Source organism: Triturus cristatus, chromosome 1_2 (assembly GCF_964204655.1).
Source record: "Triturus cristatus chromosome 1_2, aTriCri1.1, whole genome shotgun sequence".
Lineage (NCBI taxonomy): Eukaryota > Metazoa > Chordata > Amphibia > Caudata > Salamandridae > Triturus > Triturus cristatus.
In genome coordinates this window covers 875,400,105-875,425,194 of record NC_140580.1, presented here as the reverse complement: position 1 = coordinate 875,425,194, position 25,090 = coordinate 875,400,105, and the positions used below count along the sequence as shown (strand labels likewise).

General features: G+C 45.1%; 1 protein-coding gene across 1 annotated transcript in view; it reads right to left on the bottom strand.

The window, feature by feature from the left end:
- The window catches only part of MORN1 (MORN repeat containing 1), a 1,183,871-nt gene extending 1,161,973 nt beyond the window's left edge, over positions 1 to 21,898 (bottom strand). Inside the window, exon 1 of the mRNA XM_085609315.1 lies at positions 21,800 to 21,898. Within this exon, the coding sequence (XP_085465441.1) occupies positions 21,800 to 21,863 (64 nt within the window). The 5' untranslated portion in view covers positions 21,864 to 21,898. The remainder of the gene's footprint in view (positions 1 to 21,799) is intronic.
- Positions 21,899 to 25,090: the final 3,192 nt, after the last annotated feature.

The following is a 25,090-nucleotide window of genomic DNA, read 5'->3' as shown; positions in this document are numbered from 1 at the left end:
TGAACTTTTATGAACTTTTATGACATGGCCACACAACTTCAGCATGTGGTACATTGGTTTGAGGAGCAAGACAACTGGGCGAAGCGATTGTTGGCGGGCACGCATGAAGAGATTTCCCTCCCAGAACTTTTTATGATGGGATCAAGGGTGCCAGGATCTTTTCCCTAAGTCATACGTCATTTTGCGTCAGTTTGGGGAATGGTGGTACAGAAGGTAATTAAGAGAGCACCGTATGCCGCGGAAACTCCACTGTGGGCGGTAACACCCTTCAAACGGACAGGGCAAGCAATGAATTTTAACAAATGGAGGGAGGGTGGCTGTCTTTTGATGCGGGATTTATACATCGTGGAGCGGTTCATGACAAGAGAGGAAGCAGATAGCGCTTTCCGACTAGGCAGGGGACAGTTCCTTCAGTACGCTAAGATTCCAGCGGTGGCCAGAGAACTGTAGCCGACATTTCCACAGGAGCTGCAGGTCACAACAATATTACAGATGGTAACCACCCTGGTGGGAGGGCGAAGGTTGGTCTCGCACATATACAGAGCGCTGACGGAGGATGTCCCCACTGCTCCCCTTCCACTACACACAAAATGGGATGATGCAATGGGTGAGCCCCTTACAGAGACGCAATGGCAGAAAGTGCATGAAGGGGTCAAACAGATAATCTTCAACACGCTTTAAATTAATCCAATATAATGTGGTACACTAGACATACCTCACTCCCCGAATACTGTACAAATATACCCGGACCGGGCAGACACATCTCCCAGATGCAAATGCTCGGACGCACATTTTGTCCACATGTTGTGGGTCTGTCCTGAGCTGGCGCGCTACTGGGGGCGGGTATAGATCTTCTGCAGACTGTCACGGAATGGACCATACCAGCCACTGTAAAAGGAGTGGTGTTGGGACTACTACCTATGCCAAAAGCCAAGAAACTCACTTGGAAGTTCATACAGCTGGGTCTCGTATTAGCAAAAAGGTGAATCGCAATTCATTGGAAGAGTCCAGATCCACCCAGTTTCAAGAGGTAGATTAAAGATATGATGGAGTGGGCCACTGCGGAATCAGTATGGATGAACATGGTCAGGAGAGATGATAAGCTTGAGGAAGATACGAGGGCCTGGTACCTAATGATCACAGATTTAACTAAAGGCAAAGATCCATCGGAGAGGGAGAAGCTTTCCTCGTGCTCCACTCAGGAAGGGACTGGCCCGTAACCCATAACTGAGGTCCCCCATATGCCAGAGAATAGCATAGATATTGGAGGTATACAATAGAACAGATGGTTTCCAAGCCTCAAAGTGAATGTTGCAACCCATGACCGGGGGGGGGGGGGAGGCTTAGAGGGTAAGTTTATAGTTATTGTTATCAATGTTTAAAAAAGTGATGACTTAGGAGATTTGTGGACTTTAGTCCGAAAGAAGCAAAACAATGACAATAGCCTATATTACATGATCATATATCCTGATTTTTTTAAACCAAGAACACTGTAATTGCTGTAATATGCCTGTTTTGGAAAAGTGTTGTTGACATGCAAATGTCAATAAAAATATATATTTTTTTAAATTGGACTTGTAGGTTCACCTAGGTCCCGAGGTACCCAGAGCCAATAACTGAGCTGCGCCTTGCAATGGTTTTTCATTGTGTACCAGGTATACTGCAATTCAATTGGTAAAATATAAAGAGTGAAAAATAGGTATCAAGGAAACCTATGTATTTATGAAATGGTAACAACATAAGGATTTTAGAAGCAGTGGTTATTTGCACATCTCCGAAATTGTGGGTAACCATACTAGCATGTGACTTAGAGGGCCTTTTTCAAAATGACTTCTGTCTTTTACACACTGCCTTACATTTGGAAGGCAGAATTGCATACAAAGTCAATTGGTAATAAGACATGTTCTTCTATTCTGCGTTCCCCTAAGTCTCCTGATAAACACAGTACCTCACTTGTGTGGATAGGCCTTGTGCCCTTTACAGGAAACTGCCCAAAATGCAATGTGGAGACATCACATGTTTCCTAGTGAGATCAGACCCTTTCTTTTGCACCTACCTGTGGATTTTGGACCCTAGCTCAGCCAACACCTAGGTAAACCGAGCAAACCTGTACATTTTTGAAAACTAGATACTCAGGGGAATCCAGGATAGGGTGACTTGTGTGGTTGTCATCAGATTCTGTTACCTAACACTCCTTGCAAACCTCAAACTTTTTCCAAAAAACAAATTTTCCTCACAGCCCAGGGCCAAAAATGCAGGTGATCCTCTTTCAAAACTAGGTCGTTTTGTGATAGATCATTTTGATGTCTTCACAATATGTTTTGGGCCTTTCCCTGTCACTGGTACTTGGCCCACCCACACAAATGAGGTACAGCTTTTATCTAGCGACCTGGGGGCAGTCGCAGCTGCCACAATAAAGAGGTGGTGGGCAGGTGGAGGGAGCACGGGAGGGGGGAAGAGCGTGGGGGTATAATAGAAAATTAAGTTAAAGTAAAAACGTACCTGGAGCTGGCTCCTTCCTGGTCCAGCAAGCACAGGAGCCGCGTCACGGACTCCCTGCAATCCCAGTGCTGCTCTCACATGAGAGCCCTGCAGGAATTTGGTCTGAGCAGGCAGGAAAGATGTCCTGCTCATACTAGGGACTCTGTGGGGTTGTGTGTTTTGGTCAGCCTGAGACAGCCGGACAAAACACATATGCGCACTTAGGGACTGGAGTGCACGTCAAACTCCTCCTCCCAATGCCCCGCCCCTCCCATCGCAAGCTGGCTCGGAGGCGCAAAATAAAAATAAAAAAAATGATGACATCGTTTTTTTTGTATTTACTGGCTTTGAGCCAGGCAGTGGGGCGACCCTCCTCCGCCATTGTGGAGCAGCCACCACTGCCTGGGGGGGTGGGGACGCTTGACGGTAGGAAATTTGTGTCAGCCTGGTGATCCCAAAACTTTCCTACACAGAAATGTATGGAAAATGTGATTAGTTATCTGAATTTGAGGTTTGCAGGGGATTCTGGGTAGGAACACATTCGGGGGTCAATGCAAACCACACATCCCTGGACTCCCTCAGGTGTCTAGTTTTCAGCCCTTACCCCTCTTTTATAAAAGAAACAAAACCCTGGTGTATAGTGGGTGGATCTCTGCTTGAGGATCGCCCTCCTACGGTGATCCACAGGCATGGGTGGAAAGGGGAGATTCTCCCCTTTTCAATGATACCCCTCCCATCTGCCTCGGTGCTCAGGGGGCTGAGATAGCCCCCTGAGCATTAAAGCAGTGAAAGTGAAATGAAAAGATCAGGTCATTTCACTTTTGTTTTCAGTGAAATGAAGTCAGCACGCCATGCGCGCTGATCGTCATTTCACTGAAAACCCAGGACAGCCTCGGAGGCTAGGGGAGCGATACTCCAGCTCCGAGGCTATTTTGGACTAAAGGAAAATGACCTGGTGCTCGCACCAGAGGAATTTCTGGTGTCATGTGTGCGGACAGCCAGAAGCCGTCTGACATACAGAGCACCATAGCATCGGATGGCTCCCAGCTGCCCAATGCATGTAACCGGTTAAATGGCCGCCCTTCCTCCATCACGTTGCCGTTCTTCTGGCGAGGTGCAAACCAGGAATCACCCAGGCTTCCCATAGCCACCTGATTGGTCTGAGAGCTGTGGTTTGGTACTCAGATGGGGACAGCCTGGTGGGAAAGATGTAAAGTGTGCATGACTGTTTGGCCAGCCCAAGTCGGCCAGCCTAGCAGTCATGTGCACTTGGAGTGTGCAAACCACTCCTTCCCCTGTGACCACAGCCCCACCCCGCTCTAACCCAGCCCCGTAGCACAGAAAAATAAAATTATAATAACGAGTTTATTATTATTATTATTTTTTCTGCTCTGTGAGCAGTGGGCGACACTCCACCGCCTTAGCAGAGGAGCCGCCCATGTATCCAGGATTGCTGAGAATCACCATTCTAGGCTTGTTTGTCCTCAATGCTAGCCTGTTCTTAATTCTGAATTGTAATAAGGAATATAGAATGTCTAAAACCAGTGGTGTGAGTAATACTCGAACCCCGTGTTAAGGGCAAGTTACAGATTATCCCCAAGGGCTGCGCTGTTCAATATCTTCAAAATATCTTTTTTGGGGATGGGAGTATGCAGAGGATGTTGGAAGACTCAGGTTTAGGGACACAACAATGTTTTTGTTATTTAATGCCCATTCCTTTGTCATATAATAGTAAACGAACTTGCATTTGTAATAGGATACAGAAAGTGCAGGACATTTTTATGGTGCATATCCAAAACATTGCTAAGTATTAAATACATTTGAAGAGTTTTCCTCATATGGCTGAGACAATTTGTTATGATTTTTTAATTTAGATGTGACCTACAGAAGCTGTATGTATTTCAAGTGTGGAGAAATTTTATGCAATCAATTTTTGAATAATTTGTGTATTAAGGTACTCTACAAAGACACTAACCTTTGACTCTTCACTTCGGCTGCTCTACCCACCTGCCCCTTCCTCACCTCCCCCTTCCTCCCTTTCCTACTTTCTTCCATAACAACTTCGATAACACTTTCTCATTGGGTTTGCGACTTTCCATACACTTATCACCTTCTATCTTAGCTTCTCTTGCCCCACTTCCCCCATTTTCCACTCTTGCACCCTACCGCCATCCTACTGGGAGTAGGAGGGAACCTATCTTTCCCTTCCCTCCTCTCACCCTCACTCAGCCTAAACGCCCAGCACCCTTCTTGCGCAACCATCAATTGCCTCTTTTTGGCTCTTCAGAACTATCAGCTTCTGGCACAACACACACTCCACAACTCCTAAGCCAAATTAAGAAAAGCAGGCGACTGCGCCACTCCTTCTCTACTCTGCCCTCCACCAATCCATCTAAGCTAAATTCTCTCTATCACCCTTCGCTTGTCTTATGACCATAAACTCTCAGGCGCTCCATGCCTTTTAACTTCTCTTTTCTTCCCTTCTGTATTAACCAACTCCAGCTCACCATCTCTCAAACCCCACTAACCCTGTGAAGCACTAGCATACCTCTTTAAACAGGGAGATGGGCCTTCAACTCCTAATATATCTCCCATTTCCTTATGTTTAACTTCTTCTCCTGTCCAACTAGCCTCACAATTCACCAATACTTCTTCAAAATCTTTTTTCTCCAACTGCCTTTGCTTCTCACTAACCATCCCCTCCCCTACCCTCCAAGTTAATCCTCTGAACTAGACACAGAACATTAAACCTCAACAACTTCTGCATCAAGAATGATCTAAACATCTGGTTTGACTGACCTAATTTTGAATTACCAAGATCCTTAATGAATTATCTAAGGACTCTCAACTTCTCAATACTCATCTCTGAGCTAACACATACTGATGCCTACACCAGATACAATCCTCTCTCCACCTGGACTAAGCCCTCAGAGGACTGGTCACAGAAAAAATAATGTTAGACTTCTAGGACCACTCAAAGGTACAGAATTATACCACATAGACTCATTCTTTGCGACTTCTTTCCAAAACTCCAACCGTATCTAGGGGCTTTTTTGCAGTATTCTAATGGAGGACACACAGGAGCCCCATGCGCAATCAGCAGCCTGTTCCCTCTTGCGGAGTTAAATAATGATCAGCATGCAAAAGTAAGAAGATAAAGTTAAGTTCCTCACAATGGCAACCCAAAACAGAGATTGCAATGGCAAAAGGCTGTCCTTCTGCACTGACTTCAGTGCAGGAATATAGAAAAGGCGGAAAGCCTTTGAGAAATGTAAACGCAAACTCCGCGACAAAAACATTGCCTGTGCACTGTTAACTCCAGCTAAACTTAGAATTGATGTACAAAGGAAGAAACCCTTCTGTGACCATGCGGAGAATACACTCAAATATGTTGAATCACAGGAATCATAAGGCTGTGACATATAAAATAATTATGTCATTTGACAGGCCACAAGTGTACACACCAACCACCAACCAGCACACACAGTCTCCATATACAGATTAACCAGGGCGGCACAGAGCCTGATGCGCAGGAGGTAAATATATTGTGTTAAGTGTTGATTAGTTCCTGCTTGTAGAATGCAGCTGGGATCAAGTTCTCCCTCTGGTGGAGACCTAGGCATACTCAGACTCAAGAAGGTTTCTCTCAATGTCATTAGTCTTTATCCTTTTCTCTTTTTTCTTGTGGATGTTGGTAAGCAGGAGGGGGGTTTGGTTTGTGTACGATCTTTTCTTTTTTGGACTGCTGTAGTCAAGTTAGGGAAACAGCCACATCGGGACATTTTGGGAAGGGGTGTGGCTTTAATTCGGAAGTGACACGTTTTTGAGAGTTAAGAGAAGAATGCAAAGTGACAACATAGCTTCAGCAACTTTAAGAAATAAATAGCTATACTATATCCTAAAGTTTACGCAGAGTGAACGGAGTGGTTAAAAGCCAGAATTTCGTTCTACCTATGAAGGAGTAATAAGAATTCTAATACTAAAAGAAACACGTTTGACACAAGTGGAACCTTAAGAGCCAAATGGCATGGTCAACACTGGTATTCAAGATTCAACTACCCTACCAGACGAGTTGTACTTTTTTACTTTGGATTAGCACAGATATTCCCTAGAAAGGTGATTCAAAGATATGTAGGCACACAGGCACATTACATGGAAGGGGGTAATGTTTCTGAATACATATGTCCTGAATATTAATAACACTTCTTTCGTCATGTAAAATACCGATTTGTTGACCATCCACAATGAACATCTGAGATTCTAGAAGGTATATTTTGACTTATTTTAGATGCAACTTCAGGCACCTCTACAAAATTGGGAACATAACGGGGAAGGACCTTTACTACACTATTAGAAATAATGAGTAAACTAAACCTTATTGAATTATAGTGCACGACCCATGGAAACACCAAAATATATTTATTTTCTCTGTCCCACACAATTCCTATCTTCCTATTGATTTTGTTCTATCCCAACCTGAAAATACAAACATACTTAGAAAGACTGGTACTTAGACACATTAATTTTGGATCAAGCACCATTGGGTATTGCATGGTTTCCCCTCGGGGAGGTTCTCTCGATCCCAATATTAAAACTGAAACTTAGAACATTGCAGGATGCACCATAACAATGCAGCTTAGTTGAGCGATAAGAGGCTTCTGAATGAAGACTTGGCAGGGCTAATCTGGGACAGCATATGTGGAACAGCAGCATGGACCTGAGCATAGACAAAAGGTTGCTGCCTTCTCCCAAGAGCAGCCAACTCTTTGAACTCAAATTCCCTCTCCACGCTATGGATGGCAGATCTTTATCTTCAACAGTCCCCCAAGTTCCAATCCAGTTCCCCATGTATTTCGTTTGTATTTCAGAAACCTGCTTTCAGGAGGGAACTGGAGACGTGATATCCCCAGGCAGCCTTATCCAGATTCGTTTGTTTCTGCATGCTTTCCAGCTCATGCGAGTTGAATCTGATCATTTATTTTAATAAACTCTCTTGCCCTGCACAGGAATCTAGAATAAGGAAGCAGTGATTTGGGGACCAAGATTAAAGAGCAGCGTGTTAAAAGAAGCGCACAAAGAACACAAGTGATATTTCACCACTGTGCTCTATTAGTGAAATCCTTCCAGTGCCCTTATCATCTGAAATGGTGTTCAACAAACCTTATCCAATCACGTGCTATCAACCACAAACATCCTGATCTAGGAGGTGCAGGACCTTGTTACTATCAGGAGTTCATTTAATTTTACACAGGAACGCTTTTACCCTATCAATCCGGTGAACATATAATAAATATATACATACATACATATATATATGTATATATATATATATATATATATTACCTACTGGCGGTCGCCAGTAGGTAGTTATAGTTAGGACCCTGTTTCCATAGGAAAACCGCAACATTCTATTTTGAATAACTTTGGCGCCGGTCGACGAATCCTCGCGAAATTCTCAAAACTAATGGGGCGCTCCGCTCCGCTCCTACCCTGAAAGTCTCGGGGGGATTCGTCAAGCGGGGGCTGAGATAAAAGGGGGGTCCCAAAACGCGTTTTTCCCATGCATTTTTCCATAGGACCTTTAGACACAGCTACAGCCCGAACGGCTGAACAGAGTTCCTTGAAATTTGGCAGAGAGGTAGTCTACAGGTCAAGGAAGTGCCTTTTGTAGGTTTGGTGTAAATCTGTTCAGTAGATTCTGAGAAAATAGCCTTTAAATCAATATATATATCTGAGCCAGCTTACAGTGCGCTTACGGTGCGCTTACCGTACGCGTACGGTGACGTGCGCGAGCGCGATTCTGATTGGCTGTTAGATCTTAGTAAACATTCGAATCGGTCGAAACCAGGAAGTGGCGGCCGCCATTTTCTCTCTCGCACTCTGAGAGGGGGTTAAAAAACAAAGGCCAAAAACATGTAAAGGGGCTGTTTAGACAGCTCCTATGCACCTAGCCATGTTGAGGGAGTCCTCAAAGATCACCCACAGTAAAAAACGGAATTTTAAATTTTTCGATCATTTCGCCGATTACGCTTACCGTACGTGTACGGTAAAATTTAATTAAAAAAAATAAATATCCATACTCTCCCCATCCCATGTGCAAATGGTCCCCGAATGGCACCATTTGTGCATGGCATATAACAGATGAGAAAAAATAAAATATTACCTTTCACAACGAAGCGCATCATATGTCCTCCATGTGCGCACGGTGCGCGAAGCGCATCGTGCGTACATGGTCCATCTAGCGTAACGTGGGCACGGGGTGCGTTAAGTGGGCACGCACGCCACGAATGGCGTAAAGTAACTTAGCATTTAAAAAACCGTACAAATTCACTGAAAAAACCATAGGTTTCACACACGTTATAGTTAGGAATTAGCATTTAAAAAACCTTGCAAATTCAGTGAAAAAACCATAGGTTTCACACATGTTATAGTTAGCTGGAAATTTTACTGATAAAAAACCAATGAAATTCCCCCGTTATAGTTAGTGCAGGCAACTATAACTCACGCGACCGCAATCTTCTGCTAATGCTAATACTGTATTTAGACACTTATTTGCCCATGTCTTCTTCCATTAAATTTTAGCTATACATATATTACAAATATTTTTTTTTCATAAAGACACATATGTCATCAGCAGAGGATTGCGGTCGCGTGAGTTATAGTTGCCTGCACTAACTATAACGGGGGAATTTCATTGGTTTTTTATCAGTAAAATTTCCATCTAACTATAACGTGTGAAACCTATGGTTTTTTCACTGAATATATATATATTCAAATCTTCATGGGGCACTCTCACACTGGCCAGATTCCACACAATTAATCTAGAAGGGTTACTCTTAATTGGCTGCTCCTACTGTCTGCAATAGATGTCCAAGTTCAAGTCCAGAAAAACAATAACGAGCCTAGCACCTAAATTAAGCACCAATCTCCAGAGTCAATAAGAATCACATCACAGGCCCTATAGTCCAGGTTTCATCACCATTTGGAGCTCCTGTGGGATTTGAATAGTCATTTTAAATTCTTGAATAATTTCAGTTAGGTCTTTGGCGGTTTCCATGTGAGGAAACTCCCAGACCTGCATATTTGCTCTTTGTTTGCAATTCCCATCCCCTGTCAGGCCCCGTTCAGAGAGCCACAATGCAGTCAGACGTTACTGGGCTACAACCATGGTAGTGAAGGTTGTTTTCTTCTGTAATCCTGAGGTCCGTCCTAACTATGGATATGCCCAGGGCCGGACTGGCAGTAGTGGGCACTTGGCGTTTCCCCGGTGGGCCGCTAGGGTGGGGCCGGTTTTGTTACATGAGGTCGGCAATATCGGCCCCCTGTAACAAAAGCGGCCCTCGCAAACTGCTCGGCTGTGCAGTTTGCCAGGGCCGGTTTCGGTTCCCAGTCCGGCCCTGGATGTGCCAATTGGGACAAGTACATCCCTTCCACACTCGACTGTTTGGGATTGAGTGGGCAAGCAGTCAAAGCTTTCTTAGGGAGGAAGAGAATATGAACTCAACAGTCATCTGACAGATACAATAATTCACTGTCCAGCCCAGTGCATGTAAAAAGAAATATTAAACACTGTAATTAGAGTTCAGCTACAGGATTCTAGTATATATAGTACAGGAGCTTTAGCTCTGTTCTACAGTTCTCAGAAATATCAGACTTTGCTCAGCATGCCATTAGCCTGCATGCCTTTACAATGCAGTTTTTTTACCAAGCATGCCTTTTGCAACGCAAACAAAATGTTCCTTTGTAATTGTCTTTTGCCACACAGCTCATTACACCGTGATTATTTTTTTTCTCCACACTTTATTTTTAAACCATTTTTGAGACAAAATATGATATCATTAATATTAAGGTCATTACAAATGTTTCTGAAAAGAATAACTATGAAGTGAAATCAATTTAAAAAAAGATAACCTTTCAAGATGCATCTGCAATGGCTCACAAATGAAGGTCTAACTCACTATTAAATCAGTACATCAATAAAACATATGTTTATTTGTGAAACGCTTTGTTTTAAATATTCATTTAAAAAAAGGTTTTTTAATGTAGTAAATAACCCTTTAAAATAGTACATTTAGCAACGTCCACTATTTTGTGCTCAGTCGCGTGACTGTCTATGAGGAATGCACACACGAAAACAATATATCACAAAGTACTAGAACCTATCAACCACAAAAGTAAGGACACCATTATACACCACACAAAAGAGATATCATTACATGAAAAAAGGTTTTTTTGTAAATAAATATTTCCTTAAAAAATTAATAACATTTTTTAAATCAACATACAGATTACAGAGAATAAACAACCTGTGAAGAACTAGTGCAATAAAGAAAATATTTAAATCAGAAGACTATTAGGGGAAAAAACAACTGCTCACGTTGATATTTTAATTATTTTTAAAAGAAAAAATGAAGACTAACTACTTTTCTATAACCCCATATTTAGGTAAATTAGTATAAAGATGAATGTTTGTTTTCACTTACTATAACATGTAAATTAAAAATTACTTTACACCTTTTTTATTTATAATTCTTGCACCTCAATAAAACATAATCTGAGAATTCCCTTGCAAAACCACAAATATATTCAAACAACAATGAGGAAGGACTAAAACCTTAAACAATAGGTAAATATCTACATTATTATATAGATGTTAGCCATTACTAGTTATTCTCCGACTGACTGCAAAGTAAAGTTAAAATGAGTTGTACATGAAATAACGTGCACAGGTATACACACTGAGCGAAATAACCACAGAATTCTTTCTCAGATAATATAAATAATGATTAAAAACAAATGCACAGATAGGGAGGAGCCTAGCGCGTGATCAAGATGGCCGCGTGAGCTCAGAGCTCCTGAGACCCTCGCTCCCTCCGGCAAATATCCTGTGCAGCATCCTGTTTTTAACACCCGGAATATTGGAGGCGAGCCGTTGCTGAGGTGATAGTCGCTGTCCGGACTGCAATCGCTCACCGGAGGCCGAAGTTGTGCTACATGGAAGTTTGTGGCCTACTCCCCGGAAGATGCCCGGGGCTTGCGCTGGCACAGTGCCCGAGCACTAATTGAACAACAGCGGCCGTGTGAGGGGCGAGCCGTCGGGAGGACGGTGTCATCACTTTCGCTTTCGCTTTCCTGTCTTCATCGCGCCCTGGCCTGGGAGTGAGTTGCGCCAGTCACTTGTTGTATGGTCGTCTTCTCTGGATGGGCAAGGAGACTGTCTCCGCGGCAGACCACGATGTCGACCAAATCGGAAGCCGAAAAACAGAAGCCCAAGAGTACCAGGCGGGGAGGATACACCCAAACCAACAACATGGACCGCTATGCCCAGCAGAAGGGGTCACCGGGCGGATCGGGACGGGCACTGGAAGCCTTGAAAGACGGTTTGCCCCCCGCCACGGAACTAACCTTGCAGGATATCATGGGGGCCATCGAGGGGATGCAGTCCTCTATCGGGCAGCAATTTGAGACCCTGGCGCATAAAGTGGACACAATCTCGATTGACGTCAACTTGATTCGGGCAGATCTGGGGAAAACTAATGAGCGGGTTCAGTCCTTGGACCTTAAAACCTCTGGCCTCATGGGAGATGTCTCTGACCTGCAGCTGGAAGTACGTACCTTGAGGACCGCAAATGACCACTTTGCCCGACGGCTGGAGGAGTTTGAAGGCCGTGCACGGCGTAATAACGTGCGCATTATTGGGGTCCCGGAAAATTCGGAGGAACAGTGGGTGGACCTGTTCGTGGAGGACTTGGTGGTGAACCATCTGGCGCCCAAAGGCCTTAGTAAGTTCTTTACTGTTGAACGGGCCCACAGAGTCCCTGGTGGGAGGCCCAAGGTGGGGGCCCCTCCGAGACCGATTGTCGCCAGGATCTTTAATTTCAGGGACCGCGACGCCATTCTACAAGCATCACGAGTGTCCGGCCCGATGACTTTTCAGAACACCACAGTGAGTTTTTATCCGGACTTTACCCAGATGGTGCAGAAGCAACGGCAAGGTTTCCTGGCGGTCAAGAGAAGGCTAAGAGAGATGGGACTGAAGTACGCCATGCTCTTCCCGGCCAGGTTGCGTGTGGTGTATGAAGAGCGGACTTTCTTTTTTGAATCACCTGACATGGTCGGAGACTGGCTGGACACATTGCCCCAACGACGGACCAGCGGGGAACATGACGGTGGAGCAGAAGGTGGCCGTGATGAACAATGAGCGAGGACTTGGGTGCTAGATCACTGATTTTGTTCAGGACGGTGACTCACAGTCTTCGGTTCCTCCGGGAGGGTGGTAGTCCGGGGGGTGGCGGGGGTAGGAAGGGAGCTTTTCCTCCTCTGGGGTTCTTTTTGTAGATTAGTCTTTGAATGGGGCGACAGGCACACTGCAAGTTGGGGGGGCTTTTGGAGCTTACGCAGGGGTGCAGGGTGGGGGGTGGCTTGGGGTTGTTGTTGTTTTTTGTTCTGCAAGGCGTAGTGATGCAAACTTCTGTAGCTCGAGTGCGGTTCTACGGGGAGGGTGGAGGTCTCCTTACATTTCGGGATGGGGGGTAGGGGCTTAAAGATACTCAGTTGGAATGTTAATGGCTTGGGGGATCGTATTAAGTGAGGGATTGTCCTGCAATTTCTGAAGCGATGCTCCCCTGATATAGTCTTATTGCAAGAGACAGACTTGATAGGTAACACGTGCTATGCACTCAACAGGAAGGGCTACAAATTTGTCGCACACTCGGGGTTTTCCATGGGCTCTAGAGGGGCTGGAATACTTGTCAGGTCCTTGCTGCCGTTTGAGGTTGACTCCACCACTGTTGATGATAGGGGACAATTTGCGGCTGTGGCGGGGAGGTGGGAGGGCAGGACGCTGGTCCTGGTGTCGGTTTATGTCCCTCCTGCGCTGCAGCCCTCCACATTTGCGGACCTGGGGAGGGCTCTGTTGGATCTCCCAGAGGGAATGTTGGTGGTGGGTGGTGACTTTAATGCGGTTGGCTCCGGATTGCTTGACAGACACCCGCCAAGAAGTTCTGGGGGGGCGCAGAAATGGCTTCCAGATTTTGTAGATACCCTTGGTCTGGTTGATTGTTGGAGACTGTTGCATCCCACACAGCGGCAGTACACTTTCCACTCCGGGGCGCATGGCAGTCTCTCTAGAATTGACTATGTGCTTACCTTGGCCGCACACGCCTCCTTTGTGTCCGAGGCTAGGCACATGGCTAGGGGTATTTCTGACCATTCGCCGGTGTGGATCTGTATGGATGTTGGTAGAGGAGTGGGGGGCAGGGTGGCTCCGATTAACCTCTGGTATCTCCATGACCCTAAGACTCGTAGTGCGGTGCTGAAGGCGGTCGATCGCTATTTCCAGGAAAATCTCGGCTCGGTCACGTCTGCGGTGTCTTTGTGGGAAGCGTTTAAAACTGTGCTGAGAGGAGAGGCCCTCTCCTTGATAGCGGCAGCCAAACGTCTGCAGGATGCGGAGGTCGCTCAGATCGAGGCGGAGATGGCGGCTCTAGAGTTGGTTTTGGAGGAGGAGGTCACGGCAGAAGCGCTGCATAAATTGAGCCTTAAGCAGTCGGAGTACAAGGCCCTGGTGACGGATGCGGCCAAAGCTCTGAGTAGGGAGCAGCAGGGGCGACTGTACGACGTCGGGGACAAGGCCGGGAAATTAATAGCGTGGCTGGATAAAAAGGAGCGGGTCAATCGTGTGGTGCCGGACCTAGTAACAGAGGGTGGCGTTACTGTCACTGAGCCGGATGGCATAGTCCAGTGCTTCGCAGATTATTTCCGCACGGTCTATACCTCTGTGTCGGACAGGCCGGTGGAGGACTCGTGTGAACTTCTGCGCGATCTTGCTTTGCCTTGCCTCTCTGACATAGACAGGGAAGATCTAGATGGCGACATCACAGCTGACGAAGTCGCGGGTGCCATCCGCTCACTGCGCCCGGGCAAGGCCTCGGGCCCGAATGGCCTGCCAATTGAGTTCTATAAACTCCGGCCGGACAAGATCGCTCCACATCTACGAGCTATGTTTGTGGAGGCGCGGGAGACGGGATGCCTTCCATTCGACCAACGCCTGGCGACAATTGTGGTCATACATAAAGATGGCAAGCCCAGGAATAAGTGCAGCTCATATAGGCCGATCTCGCTACTTAATGCCGAGCCGAAAATCCTCGCTAAAGTCCTGGCCAACCGTTTGATCAGGGTGATCGGGGACCTGATCCACCCGGACCAATCTGGTTTCATCCCGCACCGTAACACTGCGTTGAACCTTAGGCGCATCCACGGCGTGCTCGCAAGGACGGGGACGCTGCGGGAGCCGACCATTGTGGCAGCACTTGATGGCTTTCGACACGGTGGAGTGGGCATATCTGTGGGCCGCACTTGCAAAATTCGGCTTTGGACCTGGCTTTGTTGGCTGGGTGAGACTACTGTATGAAGGACCCCTGGCTAAAGTCGCGGTCAATGGTAGGGCGTCCCGTCCGTTCGAGCTGGGGAGGGGCACCAGGCAGGGCTGTCCCCTGTCGCCGTTGTTGTTTGCTCTCGCTCTTGAACCGCTGGCGGCCTGGATACGATGGCACCCAGATGTAAGGGGGATTCGATGGTCACCAGATCATGAGGACCGCATTTCCCTTTATGCCGACGACATTCTGCTATACCTCACTTCACCCAGGAAGTCTCTCATAGTTGTCTGTGACATTTTGACTTCCTTTGGTAGGAACTCGGGTCTCACCATTAACTGGGGGAAGTCGTATCTGTATGCCCTGAGTGGAGACGTCCCTGTTCTCCCGCGGAATTGCTCGATCCAGATCGCCCGGGAGGGTTTCTTGTATCTGGGGATCTATATCTCCACCGATCCAACTTTTCGATATGAGAGAAACCTGCTCCCTCCGTTGACACGCCTGCGGCGGGATGTGGCGGGATGTGGCGGGCTAGCGGCGGCTGCCGCTTTCCCTCCTTGGCCGTGCTGCGCTGTTCAAAATGATGTCTCTTCCCCGGTTTCTCTATGCCCTGCAGAATACCCTGGAGCTGGTCCCGGCCAGCTATTTTCGGGAAGTTGAGAGCCTCCAGCGCTCGTTGCTGTGGGATGGCCGTCCGCGTATAGCGATAGCAAAGCTGACCCTTCCGTGGTACGATGGGGGTATCGCGCTTCCTGACATCAGAAGATATTATTGGGCCTCTCAGTTGAGTGCGATCAATCACGGAGTCTACGGTCCGGCGCTGAGCCCCGGCTTCGCTATGAACCGGTGGTTGCTGCGCGGGGGTAATTACTTTAGAGCACTCTACTCCAGGTCAACGGATGGGTCCCTCACGGGGCCAACCAAGGTGGCGGTGCACGTGTGGAAGGCGGTTACGAACTCGCTGGGTTGGAAGGATAGGCTCACCCTTGCCACTCCGCTGTTTGATTCCGATATGTTGGGGAAACTTTGGCACACGAAGGGATTCGAGAAATGGGATCTGATCGGCATATCCAGGGTGGGGGACCTGCTGGCTAAGGGGCGAGTTAAATCGGTTGACGAGCTACGGACGGAGTACGCTCTGGAGGGTACGGAATATTTCCGTTATGCATAGGTACGCCATGCTCTTCGGTCCGTCCTCGTCGAAGGGGAGAAGGTGCCTGAGTCCTCTCCCTTGGAGGATCGGATCCTGGATGGCCATATGCCGGAGAGTACAATCTCCTTAATTTATAAGAAGCTCGTTAATGTCCGGACCGACCTCCTCCTAGGGGTGCGTGATCAGTGGACTAGGGACGGCCTTGAACTGGATGATGAGGACTGGCAGTACGCCATCTCCTCTCCTAAGGAGGTCGCGATCCCCGCACGACTAAGGCTGGTCCAGCTTAAGATACTTCATAGAGTCTACGTCACTGGGCCCCGACTGATTCATATGGGTTTCTCCGAGGATGGTTTATGTAAGAGGGGCTGTGGGGTGGTGGGCACCTTTCTACATATCATATGGGAATGTGGTGTGATCGCGGAGTTCTGGAAGCAAATTCATGTAGTGATGCAGGAGGTCACGGGTATTGCACTGCTGCCAGAGGCACGGCGCTGTCTTTTGAATGTCTGGGGTCCTACTGATTATGACGCGGCGCAGACTCAATGGGTGACCCTAGGAAATATGGTGGCGAAGCGTGATATTGCGCGACTGTGGGGCTCTCAGAGACCTCCCGCTCTGGATGCATGGCTGGACAATATGGACTGGTGCATGTTTAGGGAGAAAACGGTGTATAGTGCCCGGGGGCGGCCTAAGAAATGGCATAAGATATGGGGACGATGGAACCAGTATAGGGGTGGGGGTGATATATGTCTGCCCCCGGCCACTGAACCGTTAGAGGAGCAACTTTCCCCCTAGTCTCACTTCCAACTTGGGATTTTCATGATGCAAATATGCTAGAATGTTAGCGCCTCTGCTTTTCCCTCATCCACCCGCCCAGTGGCTTTCTCCTGATTTTGGGAATGGGGCCACGCCCCCATCGGGAACTGGCACAAGTTTATTGTGTATACTGCCTTGCTAGTGTTATTTATTGTAGGTTGTCTAAAAAACGGAACCTTTGTCTCTTTCCTGTACTGGAGCTACGGACGCTTTCATGTGTTGCTTAATTGGCTGCCGAACCTCCGGGATGTCGGCTGAATAGCTGTGTTCCAGATTGATATAAATAAAGGTTTAAAAAAAAAAAAAAAAAAAAAATGAATAATACATAAAAAAAAACAAATGCACAGATTAACATCAATTAGTTTCTCATCTGACAGAATATGTAACATTTAAAAATACAATTAAACATTTACAAATATACATTATTGATCCTTTTTTTCTTTCTTTTCTCTAGTTAAGAACATTTGAATTGGTAAGCAGAAGATTGAAAAATAAATACATTTCACCGTTTTTGTTTAAAACACAGTATTAATAACATTTTTAATATTTTTAAAGCAGGTTTAAAATGAAAAGAATGTCTCCTACACGTTTTCATCAGTCCAAAAGAGGGAACCAATTATTAAAATTTGAGGGTTAAAATCATTGTAAGGACAGACACAGTGAAGGTGTGTACATACTTTTCAACTACTTGCAGAGGTAGAGCAGACACTGTTGGAGACTGTGTAAAAAGTACTATGGAACATAATCACTCTGCCTCTGCAATAAAGTTGGAAGTAGGGGGACACAGAATAGCAAACAAAATCTTTAGATAGTTTCGCAAGTAAACCCTTTGAATCTGTGTTAAGGGACGGAATCTATTGAAAGCGCTATGCATGATGCCTGAGACCTACCCACCACCCCAAGAGTAAAACGCATGATTAGTTGAAAAAGACAGACGAGTAAAACATTACCTACCCAACCAAACACTTTTAGCAACCTTCTCATACCAACTATACTAACAGAAACATTTAACCATGAACCATTCCTATTAAATGCCAACTATATCCCTAAATACATTACCAATTCTTGTTACTCCTCACAGAGTCATAACACTAAAAAAGTAGTAATTTTTTGCATGATGGTTGGGACGTTTAAAACAACACTCCATCAATTCACCTTAATTTATACTATGCATACCAAAATTAACACCACCACACCATGCCTCTTGTATACATATTATTGCCAGATAAAGAATCTTCAATGAACTACAAGTTTCATCAATAATTAAAGAAAAAATTATAAATGACTTAGGAATTGCAATGATTTCAACTATAAATAAAATGCCTGATCTCTGGCATCATGTCTATAACTTCTTCCTCTGCTAAACAAGCATTTTGGGCTAGTGAATGGTTGAAACTTATCCTATGCACAAGCTGTGGCAGAGTGGCTGAGTTCCTCGTAAACCACAAGTATAGACCGAAGTTTGAAAAGTTTCTCGATGAGATTGACTCTCTGTTTACCAGGTAGCTGTGTTTAAGATTTAGGCTGGGTACACTACCACTATTGTCCTTCTCTAGCAATTGAAGGTTTCAGCGAGACGGCAGTGCACTCTGCCCTGCCTGTAGGAAAGTTGATGAAATGGGTGGCCATTTTCTTTTTTTCTGCCCTAGATATGAGAGACAACAAAGAATTTGGGGTGTGTCCCTGATCAGACATTTGGAAATATGCCACTACAAGCTGGCCCTGAGGATCTGTAGGTCAGTTTCCGGGCCATGCATAGTGTTTTCTGTTAGCAAGTTCTTAATGAGTTTTTTGTTTTTTCACAATTGCTATTTTTAGTACTTTTATATGTAAGCTTTTAAAACATTTTTATGGAAGTAATATTTCATATTTGACTGGATTGTATTTCATATTCTTCTTTTTAGATATGGCACCTGGAATGTGGCACCTGGAACTTGTATACAGTTTGTGGACCAAGCTATTTGAGACTGTTGTATTGTTGGTTTTCAACCAATGTGAAGTATTTTTATATTTTTTGCTACTTTTCTGGTCTTTGGCCGAAATAAAGTAAATCAAAATGAAACACTTACAAATTGCAATGATTTCAACGATAAATAAAATGTATACTGACATTAAATTCAAGGATTTGCCACCATGTTTCACATGCCATATATATGTAAATTGCAAAAACATCCTTATCTGGAGATTTTATGTCTGAAAGTAAACTTCATTTTGAGCTTAAACAATTAATATCAATAGCTTTTGTACCCCCTGAACATGTAGACAATTTCCACACAGCAATAATACAGGAAAAGTCCATTCCGTGCAGGAACTGGGGCACATGCCACGCTAGTAATGAAAGGGCGGTCGGGAGACCACCACCGCCCCGCCCCTGCAAATCTGGCGGTCCGTGGACCGCCAGACTTGTAATCAGGGCCTTGGTGATCTTGGGTAATTTATACTGTTAATGGACAATTCATTGTCAAGCACAGGATAAAATCTTTTCACAGGAAAGAGCAAGCCACATTGTGACACAATTTAACAATGCTTGGTTTTCACTTTGATGTGTAAAGCATATGCTATTTTTATGACATATGTGGCAACACGTTTTGGAGAGTTGAAGAAGATTAAAGGCACTTTTTTTATGAAGGCTTTTATGTTTAGCTACACAATAATTATGTAGTACATCTGCAAATATGTCTTTTTCGGAACACATATATCACTGGATATAAAAGACTTCCTAATTTGACCTTGCAGGCACTAGGGTTGTGATTTGAATGGTGCAACAGGTGCAGTGGTACAGGGGCCAAAAGTTTTAGGAAACCCACTGAGCATCAATTATTGCTATGTTTTACTGCTAAACAAGCAGTCTCAAGTGCAATTACCTTGCAGGCCCTAGGGTCATGATTTGAATGGTGCAGCAGATGTAGTGGCACAGTGGCCAAAAGCTCTCGGAACACCGATTATTGCTTTATTTTACTACTAATGCAAACACAATAAGATGATGGATGGAGCGCTGAAACTTTGCAGATACTCACCCCAGTCACAGATTTGGGTTGAATTCACCATTGTTCTTTAGTTCACTTCACCGCCTCAGTTCAGACCCAGCTATAAGCAAATCAGTCTTGACCCTAAGCCTCATGGGAACAGTCCAGCCCGAACTGCCAAGCCAAGTCTTCCCTGGGGCTGTTTGCGGGGTAATACTCCTCATCAGCCAGGATAGCCTGACTCCAGTGGTATGGAAAGCACGGGACCCACGTCTTGACACTTAAGTACTCTATTTTGGGCATATGACATGGAACATGCCATAAATCGTAGTGCAAGAGATACAGTGGTTGAAGTGGTCTGGCCCATTAAATGAAGCAGGACAGTCGTAGAGGTTCGATCAGGTAAGTTTAATAGAGCAAGCCCCAAACATGTCTGGTACATCTGACATCTCAGAGTAAACTCAACTGTACAGTTAAACTGTCAAAATGGAATGTAGGGGTGAGGGAATAGGGGGGAGAGCCAATGGGGACAGGGGAAGCTATGTACATCTCAAAATTTGTCTCGTGCCAGGGGATGGCTCGTGCCAACTTACGTCATAACAACACAAGGCTAACGGGCCATTACTTCAATATGCCAATGCTTTTTCTTCCTCGCTCTTTGTGCTTTGTTATCATACTTGTGTGTTTAAAGTATGTTCTCATGTTAACCTTAAGTCAAAACCAATAGTTGATTTTATTTGTGTCAATACGACTCATGTTTTTCACTAATGTAAATTACCACTTAAAAGAGCTCCTGCACCTGTTCTTAGTAAGCCTGCCTTCTAGGAACATTGGGGCAGATTTACAAGCCCCTTGCAACACTGTTGCGCCGCCATTGCGTCACTTTTGTGACACAGCGGCGGCGGAAAAAATGCGTCCAATTTACAACGTGACGCATCTAAGGAGATGCGTTACATTGTAAACCCTGCAACACATTATACCCGTGTCAGGTATAATGTATGCAGGGTGGGCGTTCCCACGCAAAAAGCCATGTAGAACTGACGCAGTGAAATCTACAAGGTTTCACTGCGTCACTCTACGCCTTCACTGCGTCAAAATACCTATGCCTGCTCAGACCAGGTGAAAGGAATGACGCAGGGCTTTTGAATGGGACTCACCTATCTGTTATGGTGGATTGCTGGAGTTGCGTCACTTTCATGAGCAACTCCAGCAACGCGTCACTTTTGTGCCGACAGATGAGTCAGAATTTCTGATACATCTGTTAATCCTTGCACCATGGAGCACTGTATCGCAAGGACATTCGGCGCTGACGCAAGGAAACTGACACATCTATGCAGATGCGTCAGTTCCTTGTAAATCTGCCCCATACCCTTTACTCTTCTATTGCAATTATGAGATGGCTACATTTTAAATTTAAAAAAAATATTTTTACTGCACAGTTTAGGCTACCGGCACCAGCTTGCAATAGCTAGACCAACTGGATTCGCCAATGCTTGTCTCTACATGTACTGGCAAATGTACATTTATAACGGAATTATAAGGATTTCAAAAAGAAATTGCTAGATAACCTACTCATGTATGGAATCAATTGAATCAGGACACTTGAGACCTGTGACAAGGTTAAGGTTGGGCCAGAGGGTGGGGGCAAGCCAAGTTTTAAAACAGCTCACCGAATTTTGTGGACTCACTTTTCCCCTATAAGAATGAACTTAAAGTCGTAGCATCCTCCATCTATTGGCTGAGTTAATAGGACGGGCTGAAAGTGACACAGAGCAGCTGACATTTATTTGCAGAACGTCAGTCGTATGAAGGAGGGGAAGGAGGCGTGCTCAGGGCGTGACCTGACAACTTGGAGCTCACTAGGGGTAAGAAGTCATGTCAGTGGGAGGAATTAGAGTGACATCATAGTGAGTCTCCTTCAAAGAGATGTTACACAGAGCGGATTCTACGCCCAATGTGCACCTGTGAGCTGTTGCACTCTTCAAAGACAAACCTCGATTATTTACCTTCCCGCAGCTGCTTCTTTACCTCCCCTATGTACCGGGTTCCACTGCTTCTCTGCGTTGCCATCTTGAACAGAAACGTCTGCTCAGTCACAAAACGGCTCTTAGCTATTGGCGCTCGTGTAACTATGGAAACTCAGTATAGCCCAATTGCGGCAAGGCTCATGCCGGCAGACGAAAAATGGGCGAATAGTATGCTGCAAGCATTGCTGTACCATACAATGTATTCTTCGCTAAGGTTAGGGGATGTCGGAACAAGCAGCCATTTTGGAATGGTTATACCTGGCTGTGAACCTCTTTATTAAGCGTATTATAAAACACGTATTTGCAATACAATCGGTCTCGCATTTGTATGCGATCTGTCTCGCATTTGTGAAAGTTAGAACTATTGGTGTTGTAAATTACAATGTTTCTTTTAAACACAGAAATGGCAGAAAATACAGTGTAAAATATGGGGCTTTAATTAAGATTTTGCAGTCTTTGTGCAGAAGTTTCAAAGGACAAGCACTTTTGCATCTTCTCCAGGATGCAGCCGAGCTAATGAATGTATGTTATGGACCACTGTAGTATGTAGTATTCGGTATCGCGCGCCGTGGTAGAGTGTTAGGCGCGTGATTCCTCCAGGTGTTATGTATTGGTATTCTTTCAAATGTAGCTCGGGGCATGGCGTTCTTCTCTACGGGCGTTCGGATGGTATCTGGCCAGTTGCCGTTCGGACGTCTGAGTGAGAGGACGCTCTTGCTACGGGTGGAGTGTATTCACGAACTGAATAAACCTACTTTCTACTCACCGTGATTCCTGCTCCTTATTTCATCTGGCGACGACCGGGATTTGCTCCACCCGTCGAACCACGCAGATTTTGGCGAACTTCAGGGGGCTCCACGTACGAAGTTTCAAGGCCTGTCGATTTTGCTGCCATCGCGTCCAAGCTTCGACGATCGTCTCTGGAGTGGGAAAAAGCATCCGGAGGTAAAATTGGGTAACGTTCCTCGCACATTGCTGAGTGTGAGTTTATTGAGTCTCCACGCATGCGCATGACTGCCGAACTACTCATTCCCCATGTGACGTCAACACATAATGAACGTGACGCCATCTTGGATTGGGGGCAAATGCTCCCAACTCTACCGGTATAAAGGTTGAACCGGTCACTGCCTGCCTGTGTGTCTCATTTCAACGGCACGCACGTCATATTTTGAGGAGTTAATTCATTCAAAGTGGGCATTACGAAGTACCAGCGTGTTGTCAATAATAATTCGACGACACGCACGTCATTTTGAAGGGTCTAATTGTTGGATTATAAATATTCCTGCATACTTCGACGATACACACGTCATTTAATCAATTTTCCATTTCGTGTGTGTTGGATTCATTCTGTGACGATACACACGTCACAACTTGCAACATTTATTTCAAAGCACTGCATAATCAGTTTGGGTACTTCTACACAGTTGGTTTATATTAAAGACTTTCACGAGATTATACCAGCATCTTATCTGATTTAATTCCTTCCAGTGTTAATAACATTTCTACAGCTATACTCACGGCGAGCTTGGTTAAAGAGAACTGATTAAGAATTTGTTTACGTTTTGATTCATTTGAGAATTATTTGAGAGACATTTGGTGAATAAGTTTATTAAAAAAAAAAAAATGTCTACAAACAACCAACAGACTAATCTCAACCTTACTCAACCGCCACCCTTCCTAAGCAAACCTGGTAGCCCACCTATTATCTGGATGGAATGGTTTAGACTTTTCGAGAACCATCTTGTAGCTATAGATGCCGACGGTTATTCTCCTGCACGCAAATTCGCTATACTTTTTGGTTGCCTGGCTCAAGCGGCACAAAGAATTTTTGATAGTATCGTCCCTATTCCACCACCAGCCGCACAGTCCGGGGATAATCGTTGGAATGTATATGTAGAAGCCGTTGCTAGACTTAAAAAACAATTTGAAGAAGAGCCTAATATTATGCTGGAACAACACAATTTTTACACGCGTAAACAAAAGGAAGAGGAAAAAGTGGAGGAGTACGTTTCCGCTCTCAGGGTGTTGGCTACCACCTGCGGTTTTGGTCCATTATCCGACAACTATATAAGAGACCAATTTGTTTTTAATTGTGTATCACGTAAAATCAGGGAAAGGATTTTGAGTTGTCAAAACCCTCCTTTGTCTGAGGTTATTGAGTTAGCTCTTAGCATTGAACGTTCAACGATTACAAGTAAGGTTATGCAAGCTGACGCCAAATCTGGTATCAATGCTATTGACTCGATCGAGCCAAATCAAGAAAATGCATTAGCGTCAGTCAATGTTAAGTCCAAGGGAACAAAATTCGTACAGAAGAAACAAAATTTATTTTGTTATAGGTGTGGATCTAGAAACCACATTGGTAATTTTCCGGGATGCCCAGCGGTTTCGAAACGCTGTGTGATTTGCAAGAAAATAGGCCATTTCCAGGGGGTTTGCAGGAATGCTAAGAAACCGATTAATATCCGATATTTACAAACTGAAGTTTATGAATGTACAAGTTCTTTGAACAATGTTATTGTAACTTTGGAGTGTGGAACGTATTGTATCAAGGGTCCTTTATGTTCGGCTCTAATTGATAATGTTTCTTTACAGGTTATGGCGGATTCAGGGTCGCCGATAACCACTTTAAGGGACACAACTTTTTATGAATTTTGGAAGGACAAAGATTTACTCACGTCAGATGTACACCCCAAAGCTTTCGGGGAAAAGGATATAAATATGCTGGGGTACTTTACGGGCATGGTACAATGTCTGGGTAGAGAGACCATGACTAAAATTTCTTGTGGCGGAGAAGGGCAAGAATTTAATCGGGTGGAAGGATCTAGCTCGGATGGGGTTGTACTTAGTTCCGGGCGATGAGAATCCGATAAAACTAGGGAAGTTACCCGTTTGCGACATCAAGACGATAGAAACAGGTAACAACAGTGAGTTACAAGACCTGCTTAGGGAGTTTAAACTTGTTTTTAGAGAAACTGTAGGGAAAGTTAAAGGGGTGGAACATCACATTAAACTGATTCCAGGTTCACACCTTGTTTCTCATAAGGTCCGTTCGGTTCCCATGAGCGTTCGTGAGGATCTTAAACTCATGTTGAAAAGTTTGTGCGAGCAAAAGATCATAACCCCAATGGATTCTTCTCAGTGGGTGGCACCCATTGTGGTCGCACGGAAAAAATCTGGCGAAATTAGGCTTTGCGCCGACTTGCGCACTCTTAACAAGAATATAGTGGTGGATTGCCACCTGCTGCCCAGAATCCACGAGTTGCTCGC